Below are 20,916 nucleotides of genomic sequence, written 5' to 3' on the forward strand. Positions count from 1 at the left end.
TTCACAAAAACCTTATTAGTTAGGTCCTACTATCTCTTTGTTTTACAGATGGAGAAATCTGAAAGACATAAGAGTCAACCTGCCCAATGTCACTGCTTTTTCTTCAACCACTGTCCCAGTTTTAGGAGTCACCACCACCAAAATCAAATCAAATAAAAATGTAAACTGGGCATGGTGGCGCACACCTATAATCCCAGTGACTTGGGAGACTGGGGCAGAAGTTTGAGGCCAAACTCAGCAACTCATCAAGGCCCTAAGCAACTTAGTTGACACCCATCTCAAAATAAAAAAATAAAAAGTGGGAATGTGGCTCAGTGGTAAAGCAACCATGGGTTCAATATGTAATCCCTGTACCCCCAAAAAAGTATCAAAAAGTTACAAATCTAAGTCAAGAATATTGAAATAATAATCAGCTGTAATTTATTGCTTATTCAAAATTAGGGGTAATTCTTATTTAAAAGAAATTGAATCTTTCTCTTTAAAAAGTCAGTTATTAGCCAGGCATGTGCCACCCAGGACAAAAAAAAAAAAAAAAAAATTCAATTATTGTACCTATATCACTATAGAATTATCATCCCACCTCAGTAGTAACAACAGGGTAAAATTAAACCTTACTTCTTGTAACAAAGTGCTTCAATTCTCTAAAATTAATATTATTCAGCCAAGGAATCATGACCAGTTCAATTTTCATTAGAACACACCCAAATTTCACCAAGATTACAATATGCTTTTGTTAAAAAAGGATACAATAACATATTCTCAAGTTAACAGAATTGTTTTCACAACATTTAGATGGTACCACTGAAAGTACTGGTAGAAACTTTACTACATATATGAAGGTCAACTGAATTCTGGAGAAAATTTGCATTAGACTCGCGAAAGTTCTATTATCTCTTATTGCCTACAAGTTCTAGAAAATGCTGCTTTTCCCCTCACAGTATAAACGAATATTTTAATTGTTTCTGCATACCTTTCCACAACCAGTTCAAGACATTCTGAATAAATTCATTCTAAACTAAAACCAACGAAAATTACAAGGAGAACAGATACCAACCCAAGCTGTGTGTTCACGTAAATAGCAGCCTTTGTATTCTATACTGTTGGGATGTTTTATTCTTTGTAGAAACTTGACTTCTTTAATAATATCCTGCCATTTCTGTGGGGAGAAAAAAGAAAGAAGGGAAAGGATTATGAACAGTTGGTTTTCCTGAAGTTATAGGAAAAAAAAGTAATTACTGTACTGAGTTAATAAGAACATAAACTTTGCTTGATTTATGCTGTTTAGACGTCAGGAAAAAAGTCAGAAAATGAAAAGAAATTATATTCATATAGTTTACAAATGCAAATGCATAATTTAAAAAATTATTTCATTCATGGTAGGACAAATTTTAATTTGATAAAACTTATGTTGAGTCTCATTAAACGTTTACAATCACACACTATCAACTGTGTGATAACTATATATCACACTTATTAATTTTTTTCCAAAAGAAAAATCGGTTATTATGCACATACCATTGTAGAATTACTACCACATCAATCACCTCAATGGTAGCAGCAGGGTAAAACCCTTTGGGTTTTTTTTTTTTTTTTTTTTTTAATTTACATGCCATAAAGTTCACCCATTGTGTTTTTTGGCTTATTTCTCCAGTAATGCTAGGATTGGTCTTTTCGTTCTTAATTCAAATGAAATAATTTCTCTGAAATTTAAGTTCTAAATGCACATTCTAAAATGCTAGCAGAGCAGAATTAGTTACGGTATAGGAAAGTTCACAGAAAAAAGCAATAGTATGAAAAGCTTCTATTACACAATTTTTGAGGATACTTCCTCATCAATACCTACCAGGAAATAGAGGTAAACTCCTGACTTTAAATCAAGACATCCTCAAGCATTTAGGCCAAATGTTATACATAGTTACTCTTGAGAAGCAACCAGGGAACTCTATAAACATACAGGTTCTTTTGCAGGGCACTCTGGCACACACTTTTTTTTTTTTTTGGGTACTGGTTGAATTCAGGGGCACCCAACCACTGGGCCACATCCACAGCCCTATTTTGTATTTCATTTAGAGACAGGGTCTCACTGAGATGCTCAGCACCTTGCTTTTGCTGAGGCTGGTTTTGAACTTGTGATCCTCCTGCCTCAGCCTCCTGAGTCTCTGGGATTACAGCATGCACCAATGCACCCAGCTTGGCACACACTTTTAATTAAAACAATTCAGAAGGTTGATGCAGGAGAATCACAAGTTGGAGACCAGCCTGGACAACTTAGTGAAACTGTCTCAAAATAACATATAAAGGGCAAGGAACGTAGCTCAGTGGTAGAATGCTTGCCTAGAATGTACAAGACCCTAGATTCAACACCCAGAACTGCAAAAAAAAAAACCAAAAAACAAAAGAAATAGGGCCTTGGATCCATATGCAGAAATTCTATAGGTCTAGTAGGTATGGCATGGGGATTAGGAATCTGTTTTTTATTCTTGTTTTAGTTTTTGTTTTGTTTTGTTTGTTTTTTGGTACTCGGGATTGAACTCAGGGGCCTTCAACCACTGAGACATATCCCAGCCCTATTTTGCATTTTATTTAGAGACAGGGTCTCACTGAGTTGCTTAGCACCTAGATTTTCCTGAGGTTCAATCCTACTGCCTCAGTCTCCTGAAGCTGCTGGGATTACAGGTGTTTGCCACTGCCAACTTTCTTAAGTTTTTAAAGTTTTACTGCTTATTTGGACTATATAATTAAGGGCAGAGAAAGCAGTATAATAGAAAACTTTAAGAAATGTTTTGTACTGGATTTAATATCATACACCTCTGGTGTTATTTCACATGATCTCAACCAAATACACCAAAATATGTTCAATGTTTTAGGTAATATGTGTAAAATATATTATAAAATGCTAAATTCTGAAAACCTATTTTATGAACTTTAAATTTCAAATTTGAATACTCTAGGAGACAAAGTCTTAAAAATCATATACCTCTATATACACTATGGAATATTACTCAGCTATAAAGAATAATAAAATTATGGCATTTGCAGGCAAATGGATGAAATTGGAGAATATCATGCTAAGTGAGATAAGCCAATCTCAAAAATCCAAAAGATGAATGATCTCGCTGATAAGTGGATGATGACACATAATGGGGGGTGGGAGGGGGGCAAGAATGGAGGAAGGAGGGACTGTATAGAGGGAAAAGAGGGGTGGGAGGAAGGAAAAAATAACAGAATGAATCAAACCTCATTACCCTATGTGAATGTATGATTACACAAATGGTATGCTGTTACTCCATGTACAAACAGAAACAACATGTATCCCATTTGTTTACAATAAAAATAAATTTTAAAAAATCACATACCTCTAATGAAAAAACTTCCATGAAGGACACCAATATTATATGTTAAAGATGGTACTGTAAATAAACTTTTTGTTCTAGGTATAACTAATCAATTAGACTCAAGTTTAATCAATAGCCTATGAAAGCTAGTCCTAAAGTTGTTTTATACAATGGTGAATAAAATCAAACCTGCAAGAAAGATCAGGAGTTTTTAAGAGATCAAAATGATGAACCATGGGCTGGGGAGATAGCTCAGTTGGTAGAGTGCTTGCCTTGCAAGCACAGGCCATGGGTTCAATCCCTAGCACCGCAAAAAAAAAAAAAAAAAAAAGATGAACCATGATATAATTCTAACAGTATTATCATACCCACAAATATGATCATCATCACAAAAAAAAGACCCACCATAAATTAGATTCCAAAAAAGCAGGAAACCAAAATCTTTAGTACTGAACCAGCAATTCTACTGCTGGGTATATACCCAAAAGAAATGAAAGCAGAGACTCAAAAGAAATATTTTCTGTGGTATACACTATGGAATATTATTCAGCCATAAATAATAATAATATTATGGCATTTGCAAATAAATGGATGTAATTGGAGAATATCATCCTAAGTGAAATAAGCCATGTCCAAAAAACCAAAGGTCGAATGTCTTCCCTGATAAGTGGAGAATGATATACAATGGAGGTGGGGAGTGAGAGAAGAATGGGGGAACTTTAGATTATGTAGAAGGAAATGAAAGGGAGGGAGGTATGAAACATGGTGAAATGAGACAGACATCATTATCCTATGTACATGTATGATTACATGAGTGGTATGAATCTACATCGTGTATAACCATAGAAACGAAATGATGTACCCCATTTGTGTACAATGAATCAAAATGCAGTCTGTAAAAAATTAAAAGCTAAATAAGAAAAAATAAAATAAAATAAAACAAATATTTTACATTCATAGCAACATTATTCATAATAGCCAAGGGCTGGAAGCAACCCAAGGGTCCATTTATACATGGTACGAACATAAATGTGAAGTGTGTTGTGTGTGTATAGTTAGATAGAAAGGCTAACATACAGATATGTGATATATATACACACAATGGAGCATTTTTCATTCTTAAAAAGGAAGGAAATTATGGTGCATACTACATAAGTTAGTCACAAAAGGATAAATACTGAATGATTTCCATGTACAGAATACCTAGAGTACTCAAATTCATAACAGAAAGAAAATAGAATGGTAGTTGATAAGGGTTGGGAAATGGAGAACTATTGTTTAATGAGTACAGAGTTTCAGTTTAGCAAGATGAAAAAGTTTGGAGAAGAATAGTAACAATCGTGGCACAATAATGTGAATATACTTAATGCCACTGAACTGTACACTTAAAAATGTTTAAGACAGCAAGTTTTGTTATATGTATTTCACCACAATTAAAATCTTTTTAAAATTTTTAAATTAAACACTGTCACAATTTTAGATTTAAAAAGTAGATTATGAGCTGGTGATATAGTTCAGAGGTATAGCATTTGCCTATCATGTAGAAGGCCCAGGATTTAATCCACATACTCACAAAAAAAGAAAAGAAAAAGATTACATTTTATAAATACCTATATAATAAAAAAGAAACAGAATAGTAGTAAACTAAAGTAAAATATGACATCAATAATTTTTTTGGTTTTTCAAATCGTTAAATACTGCCTATTTATAGTTTGCTTAAAATAAGCATTAAGCAATTTGTAAACTATTTTAAAAGATTATGTCCCATATAATTTACTGTCATGCATATCTTATTTTAGTTTTTTTTTAAGATTTTTTAGTTATTCATAAAACCTTTATTTTACTTATTTATATGTGGTACTGTAAATCAAACCCAATGCCTCAGACACACTAGGCAAGCACTCTATCACTGAGCTACAACCCCAGTCCCTCTGTTTTAGTTTTTATATTTTTTAATTAAAAAATTTTTTTTTTTGCGGTACTGGGGATCGAACTCAGGGCCTTGTGCTTGTGAGGCAAGCACTCTACCAGTTGAGCTATCTCCCCAGCCCTGTTTTAGTTTTTAAAACACTAATCATCCCTCCAAGATATAACATATTAAACAGAATAATATATTAAAATACAGTATGAAAAACTAAAAGCAGGGGACACAAGTTGGGAAGGTTTTTGGGATGGCATTAATGTTTGTTTTCAGCTCTAGGTTAAGAGTTAAATGAGAAAATTCATTAAGATGCAAATTTAAGATTTGTACACTTATTTTATTTAATTTTTTTAAGCTTTGAGACAGGGTCTTGGTAAGTTGCTGAGGCTGGTTTTGAACTTGTGATCCTACTACCTCAGTCTCATGAGTCGATGGGATTACTAGGTGTTCACTACCACTCCCAGCTTATATGCTTTTGTGTGTATCGTACATTAAAATTCCTTAAAGAATTCCAACCTTTGGTCTCTAATTAAAAATAGTATGTTATTTTCTAACATCAATAAAAATGTAGGGGCTGGGGATATAGCTCAGTTGGTGGAGCACTTGCCTCACAAGCACAAAGCCCTGGGTTCAATCCTCAGCACCACAAAAAAAAAAAAAAAAAATTGTATATAATTAACCTACCTCAGTAGATTGCTTTCCACTATAAGACATTTTCTTGATGGCCACCACTTCATTGGTACGCACATCCCGTGCCTACAAAAAAAGAATTTTAAAAGGATCATTGTAAAAATCAATAAATTAAATCTGGGCAAACATTTCTTTGAGAATAAAAGTATTTATGAACAACCATGTCAAAAAGGACATCAAAATGGCTTTTAGTGGGAGAATAAGGAGATGTAAGTCAAAGAATAGAAAAAACATTTAACATATGCTACAAGTCTAAAAATCTAATTACAACATGAAAACTAAAATTATTGAAATTGTATTGTATTATGGACTTTTGTTAAATAAGTAGGTTCTAGCTGCTTTTGTCACATACAAAAGTGAGTGAGATGACAGATATGTTAACCTACTTCACTTTAGTCCATTTTCCTGTCTCCAAGTATCTCATAAGTTTATAAACCTCGAATATATACAATAAAATTTATTTTAAAAATAAAATGAACTAAAATCATTCTTTTAAACATTTAAAAAATAACACTATACAGCAAAACTCCTAAAATTACCCAGCTGCTAGTATTTTGGAAAGAGAAATAAAGCAGAATTACCTTTGAATAACCCAGTTGAGAGGAAAAGGTAAACATTTTAGTAATACTAAAAACAGACAAAACAAAACTAGTGATTTATAGGTATGAAATGGACAACTTTCTAGGAAAGAATACATTATTAATATTGGTCCAAAGAAGAAAACACGAGTAAAACAATGGTGGAAGATAGAAAAGAATACCAAATGAATCAATTACCCAGTCTTCAATGGAAAAACAGTTTTACCAGGGGAACTTTTCAGGATATGAGGAGGAAGAAAAGGAAGAAAGCTCTCCCATTGATTTTTACAGAGGCATTATGCCCTATTACTAAAACCTTATAAACAGTACAAAATGGAAACTTAATTTCATTTGTAAATTTAGATAGGAAGACTCTAAAATTAACAAACCAAATTTACAAGTCATGAAAAGAACTTTTCTTTTTTTTGGGGGGGATTAGTAAATTCCTCAAACATAATAAATCATACCTATTGAAACCAACTGCTAATAAGGATCAAGAGAAGATTTCTAAAATGCTATCATAATGATGATTTAACAAAGTTACAGAAATTCTGAAAAAATTAAGAAGCATAACAGAAGCATGACAGTTGACTCTTCAGCAAAAGGGCAAACTCATTATGTATGAATGAAATAATATGTAAAATTAAGAAGACACAAAACAATAACTGCTAAATATTTTAAATGAGTTCAGTAAAATACTCAGAACCATCTCAGATTATTTGTAGAGAAACATATTTTCAACTTAGGCTTTAGTAAATTCCCAAAAACAGAATGCTCTAAAATTTGATTATGGTGATGGTTGCAAAACTGATATTTAGTTTAAAAAATCACTGAAATGTACACTTAAAAAACTGATAGATTTGTGTCATGTAAATTACACCTCACGAACTGGGTGTAGGGGCTGGGGAGATAGCTGGTAGAGTGCTTGCCTTACAAGCACAAGGCCCTGAGTTCGACTCCCAGTACCGCAAAAAAAAAAAAAAAAAAAGAACTGGGTGTAGTGGCACATGCCTGTAATCCCAGCAATTCACAAATTCACAGCTAGCCTCAGCAACTTAATGGGGCCCTAACAACTTAGAGAGACCCATCTCAAAATAAAAAATGAAATGGGCTAGGATATGCCTCAGCTGTTAAGCATTACTGGTTTCAATCCAATATACATATGTCTTTCTCTGTTGTTTTTATTGTTGTTGTTTGTTTTTTAAGACTGGTCTTGCTATGTTACTCAGGGTGAACTCAAACTCCTGGGGTCAAGAAATCCTACTGCATCAGTCTCCTGAGCAGCTGGGACTAAAGGTATGTACCACTATATCCAGTTAAAAAGTTTTTTTTAAAAAAGACAGCACTTATATATTATGACTTCCAAACTGCTTATAAAAATTGTATACCTGCCAGACCTAGAGGAACATGATTGTAATTCCAGTGACTTAGGAGGCTGAGGCAGGAAGATAGTAAGTTTGAGACCATCCTAGGCAATGTAATGAGACCCTGTGTCAAAATAAAAAAATAAAAAGGACTGTTGCTGGGCGTGGTGGCACACACCTGTAAACCTAGTGGCTCAGGAGGATGAGGCAGGGGGATTGCAAGTTCAAGGTCAACCTCAGCAACAGCAAGGTGCTAAGCATCTCGGTGAAAGCCTGTCTCTAAATAAAATACAAAACAGGGCTGGGGATGTGTCTCAGTTGTTGAGTGTCCCTGAGTTCAATCCCTGGTAGCAAATAAAAAAAATTAAAAAAAAAAAGAACTGGGGATGTTACTCAGTGGTAAAGCGCCCTGGGTTAAATCCTCAGTACAAAAACAAAACAAAAAAACATTAAAATAAGCAAAAATTGTTTAAACCAAAAAGTATGATACTGTACCATGAGTTTATTAATATATTTATTGTAATACATGACAAGAATAGCATAATGGATAAAGAAAGAGGTAAACAATTTCCATATTTACTTGCAGTAATATAAAATTAACTAACTAAAGAGAGGATGGAATCTTCTAGTAGAGAATAAGTAAAGTAACAGAGAAGTTTACAAAAGCATTTGTTTACATAATAAAATACTATGTAGGTCAGAACCAAATGAGCTATGGGTAATTAAAGAGGAAAACAATACTACATGCCATCAATTCTCACTGTAAGAGAAATTGGATAAAGATAAAATTAGCTGCAAATCTAAAGACAAACTGAGGTAGTACAGAGCAAAAGAGTAACAAAAATAAAGTAGGAAAAAGAAAATACATATAATCATTGTTTTGTCTCAAACCAAGAAATTGCTTGTGAAGATCCATTTGGGAAATTAAAATGAACTTATTTATATATTTATACAAGAATGATCCAAAATCATGGGATGGGAGGATGGGAGCGCAGGGATAGAGGCCTGTAATCCCAGTAACCCAAGGCCAGCCTCAGTAATTCAGTGAAGCCCTAAGCAACTTAGCAATACCCTACCTCAAAAAAGGGGGATGGGGAGGGATTGGGGACATAGTTCAATGGCAAAGCACATTTAGATTCAATCCCCAGTACCAAAATAAATAAATAAATAAATAAATTCTTTTTTTTTTTTTTTTCCTGTGCTGGGGATCGAACTCAGGGCCTTGTGTTTGCAAGGCAAGCACTCTACCAACTGAGCTATCCCCAGCCCAAGAATTATTTTTAAAAAGAAGAATGATTCAAAATCACTATTGATAATTATTCTCATAACATAAATGTGAATAACACTGAACAATTTATGTAACTGTTGGAGAATATATAATTTGTAAAGACTATAAAAAAGCACAGATTAGTATAATCTCATACTAGGAAATACTATATTCCATTTTTAAAAGTGAATAACCAAAAAACTTTTACAAAGTAAATAAATGACTATTAGGATCACATATGTGGTCTGCCACATTTGTTAGCAAACTATCTAGTTCCTAAGTAGGTATTCTTTTTGTCTCTTTAATTTCCCTGTATACTATGGCCTACCTACTGACATCATGTTGGTTCTATTTAAAGTACTGGAGACTAAAAGAGAATGTCTATCTTCTTTGCAATCTACAACGATCCTCTTGGATATCTGATCCTCTGGTTTGGTTTCAAATACTATGGTGCCAATCTGTGATTAGCTTGCCTGATGAGACAGCAATACTAGATGCCTCAATTAGAATATTTTTTAATTTAATATGATTCCTACAGCCAATTAATGAAAATTCAAGGATATGCTATAAGGACTACTTTTAGTTATCTAAAGAGGTCTTTCCTCTATCAACAAAACACTGTATTTAATCCTATCATGGGCTGGGGGTGAGCATAAACAAAAATACAGAAGAATATACATACACACCTGGCTTTATCTGATACCACAGAATACCCAGAATACCTAGAAATGGAATTTCAGCAAATAGATTCAATTCTAGGCTATATTCAAACTTTTCTTATCTATATGTTGTATATTTCCCAGACATCAAGACAATAAGAGAAAAATTTGTGCTTTTGGTCAGTTGGTCAGTTGCCCCTGAGTTCCTGGGACTGTCTTAACCTTAACTTCAGATTTTGGCTTCTTAAGTCAGCATTTAAAGAACAAATTTCTCCCTTTATTTTACTATATGAGTCTGTTAAAACACACAGTGAAGTCAGTATAGCACAGTAATCCCCTACATGTCTTCCTCTAGATTGGTAATTGGGAAACTTGGGGTTTGGGATGTAGATTAAGTGGAAGAGCACTTGCCTAGCATGTGCAATTCCCAACATCATACTCAGAAAAAAATTCAATCCAAGAAATTAGAGGGCAGAATTATTTCAGTCCACAAGTTTAAGAAGTTTAAGACCCGTGGGACCCTAAACAACAAAAAACAAAACAGTACTAACAAACACCAATACATATAAAAAACACCTACAAATAAAATAGAGGGGGCACGGGGGTGGGGTGGAGAAACATGCAATTTTTTTAAAAGGGCAAAATATTTTAACAAATGCTGCCCAAAGATATTTAAATAGCCATTAAGTCCATGAAAAGGCACTCAGCATAACCAATCATGAAGAAAAGATACATTAAAACCATACTGAGCTGCAATAGGGTTGTGCGTATGTCATATCAGCTATTTAGAAAGTTTGTGGAGGATCACTTGAGATCATGAGTTCAAGACCAGCATGGGCAACTCAGTGAGACACCTCTCATAAACAAAATAAAAACCATATTAAAAGACTATTACACATCCATCACAATAGCTCAAATTAAAATGACTGTCAACACCAAATGCTGGAGAGGATACAGAGCAAACAGAATTCCCGTGCACTGCTGCCAGGAGTATAAAGTTTCTGTCTTGATAAAAAAGTGTGGTAATTGGTTACAAAATTAAACTTATATCTGCCCTATGACCCAAAAATTCCATTCTTAAGTATTTATTGCAGAAAAATAGAAACTTAAGTCTACAAAGAGACCTGTAAGAATGTTCATAGCAATTTTATTCATAAAAGCCAAAAAGTATTATATGAGAATACTATTGCCTATGAATTAGATAATAAAACCCATAGAAACCCCAAAATTACCTAACTCAAGAAAATTTTTAAAAATCTCAATAGATCTATAACAAATAAAGAGAGTCGATCTGTAATCAAAAACCTCCCCAAGAGGCTGGGCATGGTGGCACACACCTATAATCCCAGTGGTTCCAGAGGCTGAGGCAGGAGGATTGCCAAGTTCAAAATCACTCTCAGCCATTTAGTGAGACCCTGAGCAACTTATCGAGACCCTGTCTCAAAATAAAACATAAGAAATAAAAAACAGGCTAGTGATGTAACTCAATTTTAACCACCCCTGGGTTTAATACCCAGTATCAAAACAAAAACCTCCCAAGAAAGAAAAGTCTGGAATCCAGTGGCTTCCCTAGTGAAAGAACCACCCTACACACACACACACACACACACACACACACACATACACACTTTTTAGTTGTAGATGGTCACAATACCTTTGTTTTATTTATTTATTTTTTCATGGTGCTGAGGATCGAACCCAGTACCTCATACGTGCCAGGCAAGCACTCTACCACTGAGCCACAATCCCAGCCCCTACATATATATCTTTAACACATAATGTTTACATGTATATACTGTCATTTACCATTTTTCTTAAAAAAAAAAAAAAAAAAAAAAATCATGTTTTATTTTGTGGTACTTATTTTTCATATTAATAAGTGTTTATGTATACCAGTTGCTCTTTAGATTTCATAATATATGTATCTGATATACCATAATTTGCCTCTATTTTTGCTATTAAATATAATGCTGTGATGAATATCATTATATTCCTTATGGGTTTTTCGTTTTGTTTTGTTTTTGTCAATTTGAGGGTAAAAGGAAAGGAAAATAAGGCAATGTGAACAGTTGTTAAAATGTGAGCAACTATGACAGGAAAAATAGTCATCCAAGTTTCAAAGGAATAAGTAAAATAGCTCCATTTGCAGAGGATGTGTTCCTAAATATAGAAATTCCAAAGAATTCAAAAGAAAGCTATCAAAGCAAATAAATTCAGCTAACTTGTCAGATACAAGATTAATACACAAATCAGTTATGGTTTATATACACCAGCAATAAACAATTCAAAGAGGAAATTTAGAAAGTAATTCAATTTAGAAATAAATTTAAGGGAAGTGAAACATTTGTACGTTTAAAACTGCAAAACAGAGACTGGGGAGGTAGCTCAGTGGTAGAGTGCTTGTCCAGCATGTACAAGGTCCTTGTTTGAATTCCTAGCACCACAGAACAGAAAAACAAAAACAAATTAAAAAAAAAAGAAAAAAAAAGCTTTGAAATACAGCTGTTAAGAAATTAAAGATCTAAACAGATATTTAAAAAGTCAACCTGTGTTCATGGATTTAGAAGACTTAATATTGAATTTTAAGGGGCCCTAAATTATCTTTATAAAGAATAAGTTGGGAGAAAAAACTTCTTGAAATCAAACTTACTACAAAGCCACAATAATCAAAATAGTATGGTACTGACATAAAGGTAGGCATACAAAAAAATGCAACAGAATTGAGAGTTCAGAAATAAACCTAGACAATATAGTGAACTCATTTGAAAAGGATGCCAAGGCAATTCAATGGGAAAACAATAATCTCTTCAATAAATGGTTACCAGGACGTATGCAAAGGAATGAAGTGGGACCACCACCTCAATATCACACCAAAACAACAACAAACTACCTCAAAATGTGCCAATGACCTAAATATAAGAGCTCAAATCATAGAATTCTAAAAAGGAAACACAAGGTAAATTTTCATGACCATGGATTCAGTAATGGATTTTTTAAAAAGTTTTTGGTACTGGGGATTGAACCCAGGTTTTCACATATGGTAGGCAAGCACTCCACCATTCATTAGGGTACAATCCGCAGACTTTTTCTATTTTATTTTGAGACTGGGCCTCACTAAGTTGCCCATACTGGTCTTGACTTGTGATCCTTCTGCCTCAGCCTCCTGAGTACCTGGGATTACACACGTGCCACCATTCCTGGTCTGGCAATGGGTCTTTAGATATGATAGTGAAAGCATGAGCTACAAAAGAAAACACAGATTTGGACTTCACTGAAATGTAAATTTCTGTGTATCAAAACATTTTACCAAAAAAAGGAAGAGATCCACTACAGAATGAGAGAAAATGTTTGCAAATCATGATAAAGATTTACTATCCTGAGCTGGGAGTACAATTCAGTGATACAACACTTGCCTAGCATGCTGGAGACCTTGGGTTAGATACCCAAGCACTGCACAAAAGAAAAAAGAAAAGAAAAGAAAAAGAAAGAAAATTTAATACCCTGAATATATATAAAGAAATCCTACAACTTAACAACAAAGAAAAAACAACAATTTCACAAATGGGCAAAGAAGAAATACAAATGACACATGAAATACAAAGGGCACATGAAAAGATGCTCAACATCATCAGTCATTAAAGAAATGCAAATCAAAACCTCAATGAGATCTTCACACCTAGTATGAGGGCTAAAATCAAAATAACAATTAAAACAACAACAGGCATTGTCACAGATGTAGACATGCTGGAACACTTATTCAGCCTGTGGTGGTACAACTATTGTGATGCAGTTTGGCAGTTCCTCTAATATAATCAGAGAACCTATAATTCCATTCCTCAGTATATACTCAAAATTGAAAACGAACTTGTTGAGAAAACAGTATCACAAAGTATGGCCATTTGACATGATCAGTAAGTACTCTGAACTAAAATGCAGACTCAGAGATCTCTGACCTTCTTTTGTGATCCTCTCTCTTCCTCAAAGCCCAAAGAGGGACTTTCTCGAAGTTTTAAATTGTGTGCTGTTTTGAGTAATTTCCTCCATTCTGCCCAGGACATGAATGAATCATCCCTTTGTCCAGAGTATTCATGGTACATATGCTACCCACCCATTAATGACTCAATAGACCCCTTGGTTACCAGATTAACTGCTACAGTATCCAGTGCGTGTGTATAAGTAATGATTTAACAGCTCTAAAGCAGAGTAGTAATGCTGGCAATTTGCATGTGTCAAAGGGAAACCATAAAGTGCTTCCTATAAGTACAACAGTAACTTAATAAAAGTTCTTGACTTAATAGCGAGAGGAAAAAACCTGTATGCTTTTGTTGATAAAATCTACAGTAAGAATGAATCTATTCATGAAATTATAAAGAAAAAAGAAATTTTTGCTAGTTTTGCTATCACACTCAAACTGCAAAAATTATAGCCACGGTGCATGATAGATGTTCAGTTAAAATGGAGAAGACATGAGACATGAGGCTGAAATATATTTCAGTGCTAGAGTGCTTGCCTAGCATTCATGACAGCCTTGGTTCCATCCCCATGGGGAAGAAGGGAGGGAGGGAGGGAGGGAGAGAGGAAGGGAGGGAGAAAGGTGGAGAGGGAAGGAGGGGCATTAAGTTATAAGGCTCAGTACTATCTTTGGTTTTGGGCATCCACTGGGGATCTTGGAATATATCAAGAAGTGAGAGGGATTTTGTGTAGGGAAGTTTTAAATTTTCTTTTCTTCCCAAAGGTTCAATAATTCTAGGCTTTTAATGAACTGGCAAAAGAGAAACAAAATTTTAAAAGCATATAAATTTATTAACTTACAGAAATACAAGAGACATACACAAAATAGGAGACTTAAAGAAAAGGCCAAGGATTTTAGGACAGCATAGAAGAAATCAAGACAGATAAAAGGAAGGAAAAAGAAAATATAACTTAAATCTGAAAGTCCTGTGCTACAGTTCCTCATACCTCCACCCTCAAAGCCTTACTTCTTCCCAGAACTGTTACTCCCCAAGTTCTATTTTCTAAGCCTGTTACTCTCCAATCTGTGGGAAACCTGTAAATCTTAAAGTAACCAAAATGTTACTCGCTTATGAAAATTACCTTGTACACTAGCCAACATAACAGATTAAGAAAAGAGAGAGACAATATTTTAAGAAACTTAAAATCAAGGGTGATTTTCCACATCATCTACTGATGGGATAATGGAGAGCACATCAGCCGAAGGATCCTGAGAATGATCAGACTACATAATTCGTCTTGTGATCACCAGGCTAATCTTCCTCACTTATCACATACCTTCCCATGCCCATTCGTCATCAAGTTTCCTTCGAAAGAAGAGCCTAAGGACCCTAAAAGCATCTCCCACTCTCTAGGTGGCCCGCATTCTCTCTCTTTTCAAAATATTATTTTAGTTGTTGATGGACCTTTATTTATTTATTTTAATGTGGTGCTGAGAATCAAACCCAGTGCCTCATACATGCTAGGCAAGTGTTCTACCACTGAGCTACAACCCCAGTCCCTGAATTCTCTCTTGAATGTTTATTCCTAGCTTTACCCAAAGCACATCTTGCTCTTGAGAAAGCCTACATTCTCCCATGAATGTGTCTCTACCTTCCAAAATAAATCTGTGTCTCTAACTAATGCTTCCTTAAATTCTTTCTTTTTTTTTTTTAGTTGTAGATGGACACAATACCTTCATTTATTTTTATATAGTGCTGAGAATCAAACCCAATGCCTCACACACACTATGCAAATGCTCTCCCTCTAAAGCCACAACCCCAGCCCCTTAAATTCATTTTTATGATGTTTGTCAAGAACCCCACTGGTCCTGAGTTGAGGTTCCCCTACTCTGGAACTCCTCGGACTTCCTCCATTGACAGTTGAACATTAAATAGCATTTTGAGCTACAAAAAGAATTAGGGGTTTGAGGTTGCTGGGTGGTAGTAACAGCAAGCTATGGAGTTTGAGGAGAGGAAGTCAAAGTGGATAAGATTGTCTATTAAAGTCTCTCAAATAACAGTCAACTATAATCTTTCTGGGTCAGGTGTCAAAAACCTGATCTTATATTTCCATGAAAAGAACTTTCCTAAGTGGATAGGAAAAGCCTCTGCCTGTATGTATTGTATACTAATGTAGATGAATTTAAAATTTCTTTTTCATAAAGGAATGGCTTTTGAGAGCCAACTCTGTGTCAGCAAAAAGCATACATTTTCTCTTATCAATTCAAAGTTGCCAAAAAAATATATTTAAGGTGAGATATTTTGATCTCCCTCAATTCTATCTTTTGTCAAAACATTTGGTCTTTTGTCTTTGGTTCCAGAAACAGTTTCAGAAGGAACTGAGATAGAGGTGAAAGTCAGTCTTCTGTTTTTCTAAGAAGCCCCTTTCAACCACACCTGAGCTTACAGTAACCCATTAAGTCCAGAGTTTTCAATTCTGGGAATATTTTAGTAAAATTGACATAGGTTTGTAAAATAGGTTGGAAATCATAATCAAAAGCTTTATCATCATTAAGAACAAAAATATACATTGTCTTATAAATAGGACACTGGGACAATATAATATCCTTTGCATATGTAAGTCACCCTATAAATAGGACAGTGGAACGACACAGTATCTTTTACATATATAAGCTATCCTATAAATAGGACATTGGGCACGTATGATATTTGTTTGCTGGAACAAAATGGGTAAAGAGGTGGTTTGTGGAAAGTCCCTAGATAGCCACAGGATGGTGGGCTGGTTGCCTGGGGAACAAACCACATACTCAGGTTTGGAACTCACAGCCTCACTCCCACCTTCAGAAGAAGGGAAAGATTCTGAAAGTTGAGTTAATTACCAGTAGCCAATAATTTAATCAATCATTGTAATAAAAAGCCCAAAAGGACTGAGTTCAGGGGCTCCAAAGAAGATAAATAAGAACATATCTAGCATTCTAGATCTCATTCTACATCTCTTTGACTGTATGAAGAGGTGAATTTGTATCTTTAAAACATCCTATATATAATCATATAATTAACTGTTTCCCTTAATGCTGTAAACCACTCCAGCAAATTAACAAAACCCAAGGAGGGGTTGTTGAAACCCAGATTTATAGATGGTCAAGAAACACAATCTAGAGATTTCAACTGGCATCTGAAGTGGGGATGAAGCAGTCTTATGGGACTGAACCCTCAACCTGTGGAATCTGACATTATCTCCAGGTTCTACTGGTACAAAACTGAATTAGAGGACATAGAGTTGGTGTTTGCTACAGAACTGATTGCTTAATGTTTGAGGACACATCTGGTATAAGAAGCATGTTGTGAGAGCATACTAAGAATTCTTCTACAGACCGAACTCTATGTCTCTTTTTATTTTTGTCTTTTACTTTGACACAACCCTTGAACACTTACAAAATAGACCGCTCCAAAGCTTCCATGGCCAATTTCTCTGAGATCTGTGAAGAGCTTTTCTGGATCTTCTTTGAAGAAGAGTTCTGCAATTTCAGGGTCCTTTAGACTGCCTGCTCTGTTAGTTGATGGCATCCTGCTGGGCAGTCAGCTGTCTTATTCTAATTTTATACTGCTATCCCAATCCTTGGTTCATCTGTATGAATGAAGCCACGTTGGCATAAAGTACTGTAGAGAAATAAGAAAAAGAAAAAAGCAGATAAGTTAAAAGCTGCTAAAAATAATTAAGATCACTTACTGATAGCACCCATGAAATTATGTCAGGCCTAGAATTTCACTGAAATGATAGTGTGGGCTACTATTGCAGTAGTTCCTAAACCTGGCTCATTATCACCTGTGGCACTTAAAAAAAAAACTAAAGTAAAGCACTTTTAAAATTTAGATACATCTTTATATCTCAGAAGGCTTTCTATGTCAATATTTAAAATTTTATCTAATTCTAAACTGGGTATGGTGGTGTGGTGGCACATGCTTGTAATACCAGTGAATGGGGAGCAGGGAGGCTAAGAAAGGAAAATCTTAGGTTTGAAGCCAGATTGGACAACTTAGTAAGATGCTGTCTCAAAATAAAAAAATAAAAAGGACTGGAGATGTAACTCAGTAGTAAAGCACCCCTGGGTTCAACTCCCAGTATGGGGGAAAAAAAAAAAAAGAAAAAGAAGAAAAGGTTCATCTAATTTGATAGTCTGTGAGCAGAAGAGATAATACATTACAAAGATTATTAAAAATAAACAAAATAGCCAGGCAAGGTGGTGCATGCCTGTAATCCCAGAGTCTTGAAGTCTGAGGCAGAAGAATCAAAAGTTCAAAAGTAACCTCAGTAACTTAGTGAGACTCTGTCTCTAAATAAAACATAAAAAGGGATGGGGTTGTGGTTCAGTGGTTAAGCACCCCTGGGTTCAATCCCTGGTACCAAACCAAACCAAACAAAACCACAGACATAATAACCCAAGATTTACTCACAGTTTGCTTTTAACAACAGGAAGACTCTATTAATGATTTTATACATAATACACAAAAGATGTAAACTTAGCACAATTTCTTTTCCTTTGGGATACCATATGATGGTATTAACCAAATCATATGCAATAGGAGAAAGTATGAATTCAACCCAAACAAAAGCTGATTTATCTGATTTACATTAAAATATGGCCTTTTTATCAACTAACTCCTTAACTAAGAAGACTTAAAGACAACCAGTAAATTCTTTGATATTCTGCTACCAACTCATGTATATCAGATTCTCCAATTTTTAAAATAGCTGTCCTAACTTCAGAATCTGGGTCCTGGAATGATGTTGCCTGAATATGAATCTCAAAGCTGTGAATTTGGGTAGTCTCATTTTCCTAATCTGTAAAATGAAAATGATAACCTACTTCATAGAGTAGTTGTGAGGATTAAATGAGTTACTAAGTGGAAGTACAGACTAATACTATGGTATAAATAAATGTTAGCTATTTTCTTTTAACCCACTTAATTTCAGCAATTTTTAAAAACTTCAGAATTGCAAGCCATGGTCAAGTGCACTTGTAATTCCAGCAATTCAAGAAGCTGAGGCAGAAGGATCTCAAGTTCCAGGCCCCTTTCAGCAATTTAGGGAGACTCTGCGTCAAAATAAAAAATAAAAGGGGCTGGAAATGTAGCTCAGTGGTAAAGCACCCAGGGTTCAATCTCCAGTACCAAAAACAAAATAAAACAAAAACTTTGTAAATAGAATTTATTTCATTAGACTTCTAGGGGGGGGGGGGGAAGTTCCATTCAATTCTTCCTATGCCCTTTATGTAACTTCCAAGCAAGTTTCATTCTTAGTGAAATAACTGAAGCAATTTTAATTCCTGTTACAAGATGTCTTTGCAACTATATAATAAAACATATTTATATGCCCTTTGTACCTCCCTAACATAATACTACACTGCAGTCAAAAGGTATACATTGTTAATTTGTATTTAATTTCTAACATATGTCCATGGTTGCCCCATATACTTTAACCAATTTCTCTACTTGGGAAATTACCCAGAACAATGAGTATAAATTACATTTCTCCCAAGACATGTGAACATAAGAAAGTCACTTAACTTCCCATCCCCAAAATGTGACAGTTGAACTGAATTCCATATAAACTGATAATATTTAAGGTGTTGGGAATGTAGCTCAGTTTTAGTATTCTAAGAATTACTTTATGGTGGGCATGGTGATACATGCCTGTAATCCCAACAAACTCAGGAGGGTAAGAAAAGAGGATGGAAGTTTCAGGACAGTCTCAGCAACTTAACAAGACTGGTCTCAAAGTAAAAATAAAAAGGGCTAGGAATGTTATTCAAGGATAGAGTATCACTGGGTTCAATCCCCAGTAGTGTCACTGCCCCCTACACAAATAATTACTTCATGTAAAATTTTTTTAACCAGATTTATGACTTGTATCTTCTCTTATCTGCCTAACGAATTCCCACTCAAATCTTTCAAGATTAGATTAAATGTCTTAACACATACATGTTTTAACCCGTTAGGAAGAGTTGGTCACTCTACATATCTCAAAACATCCTGCAAGTATTTATAATATTATATTGCAATTCTCTCTCTCTTATCTCTCTCTCTCTCTCTCCTCTACACAGGCAAACAAAATGAGTCTTATTAATCTTTGTATCATTTCTCCACCTCCTACGTCCTCCTTCCTACAGTTAATATTAAATATTTATTAAACTAAAGACTTTATCTTCTATACAACCCCCTAAAAATGATTTTTCTTCCATATGTATTTGATGAACAGTATATATAAGATTATGATAAACAAAACATTAAAGTTGATATAGAGTAAATTCATAGCACTCTCTAGAAAATCAGATAGATAAAAATACTAAGAGAATAAGAACACTTGCTCTACCAACTACCAAAAGACAACACACATCTACTGATCTACTTGACAACATAAAAAAAAGAAAACTTATGTAGCTCAGTGGTAGAGTGCTTACCTTGGGGAGAGAACCAAAGTTCAATCCCCAGCACCACAAAATATAAACAAAACTTGGGAGGATGTACCACAAGACAACAAAAGCAAAAAGACAAATGATAAATTTGGGAGGAAAAGGGTTAATATCCCTAGTATGTAAAGAGTTTGAAAAACAGGTAAGACAAAGACATCCTAAAATCCCAAATGTGTAGTTTCAAAGAAAGACAAGAATAAGGCAGTAACGAAGAGTGAACACGTGAAGATGACAAACAGCCATGAAATAAGTGAAAATATGTTCAATATTACTGAAGGTAAGAGAAATACAAACTAAAACCATTCTAAGATTTCATTTACTATCTATCAGAAAGGCAAAACCTCACCATACACTGATAGTAAGATAGAAAGGACACATACACTTTCATTAGCAGTAAAAATGCTAAAGAGTACAAGCACTACAAAGAATATCTAGTAAATTCATATAGGCAATTACCATTTCACCCAAAATCCTCCATTAAGGAATCTGTACCAAGAAAGAATATTTACACTAAATATAAGAAATGATAAATGCACAATGTAGTTCAAGAAGGACTATTTGTGTAACAGAAGATTACAAACAAGTTAAACGTCTATCACATGGGCACTGATCAAATAAATTGTGCACCTATACTAAGCACCAACAAACTTGCTCTGTAAAAGTCCAGACAGTGCGT

General features: G+C 34.6%; 1 protein-coding gene across 1 annotated transcript in view; it reads right to left on the reverse strand.

Moving 5' to 3' along the window:
• Taok1 (TAO kinase 1) overlaps window positions 1–20,916 on the reverse strand; it is a 133,290-nt gene that overhangs the window by 60,178 nt on the left and 52,196 nt on the right. Inside the window, 3 exon segments of the mRNA XM_047543843.1 lie at window positions 1,055–1,156; window positions 5,941–6,012; window positions 17,203–17,427. Coding sequence (XP_047399799.1) covers window positions 1,055–1,156; window positions 5,941–6,012; window positions 17,203–17,334 — 306 coding nt within the window. The 5' untranslated portion in view covers window positions 17,335–17,427.

This window comes from Sciurus carolinensis, chromosome 3 (assembly GCF_902686445.1).
Source record: "Sciurus carolinensis chromosome 3, mSciCar1.2, whole genome shotgun sequence".
Lineage (NCBI taxonomy): Eukaryota > Metazoa > Chordata > Mammalia > Rodentia > Sciuridae > Sciurus > Sciurus carolinensis.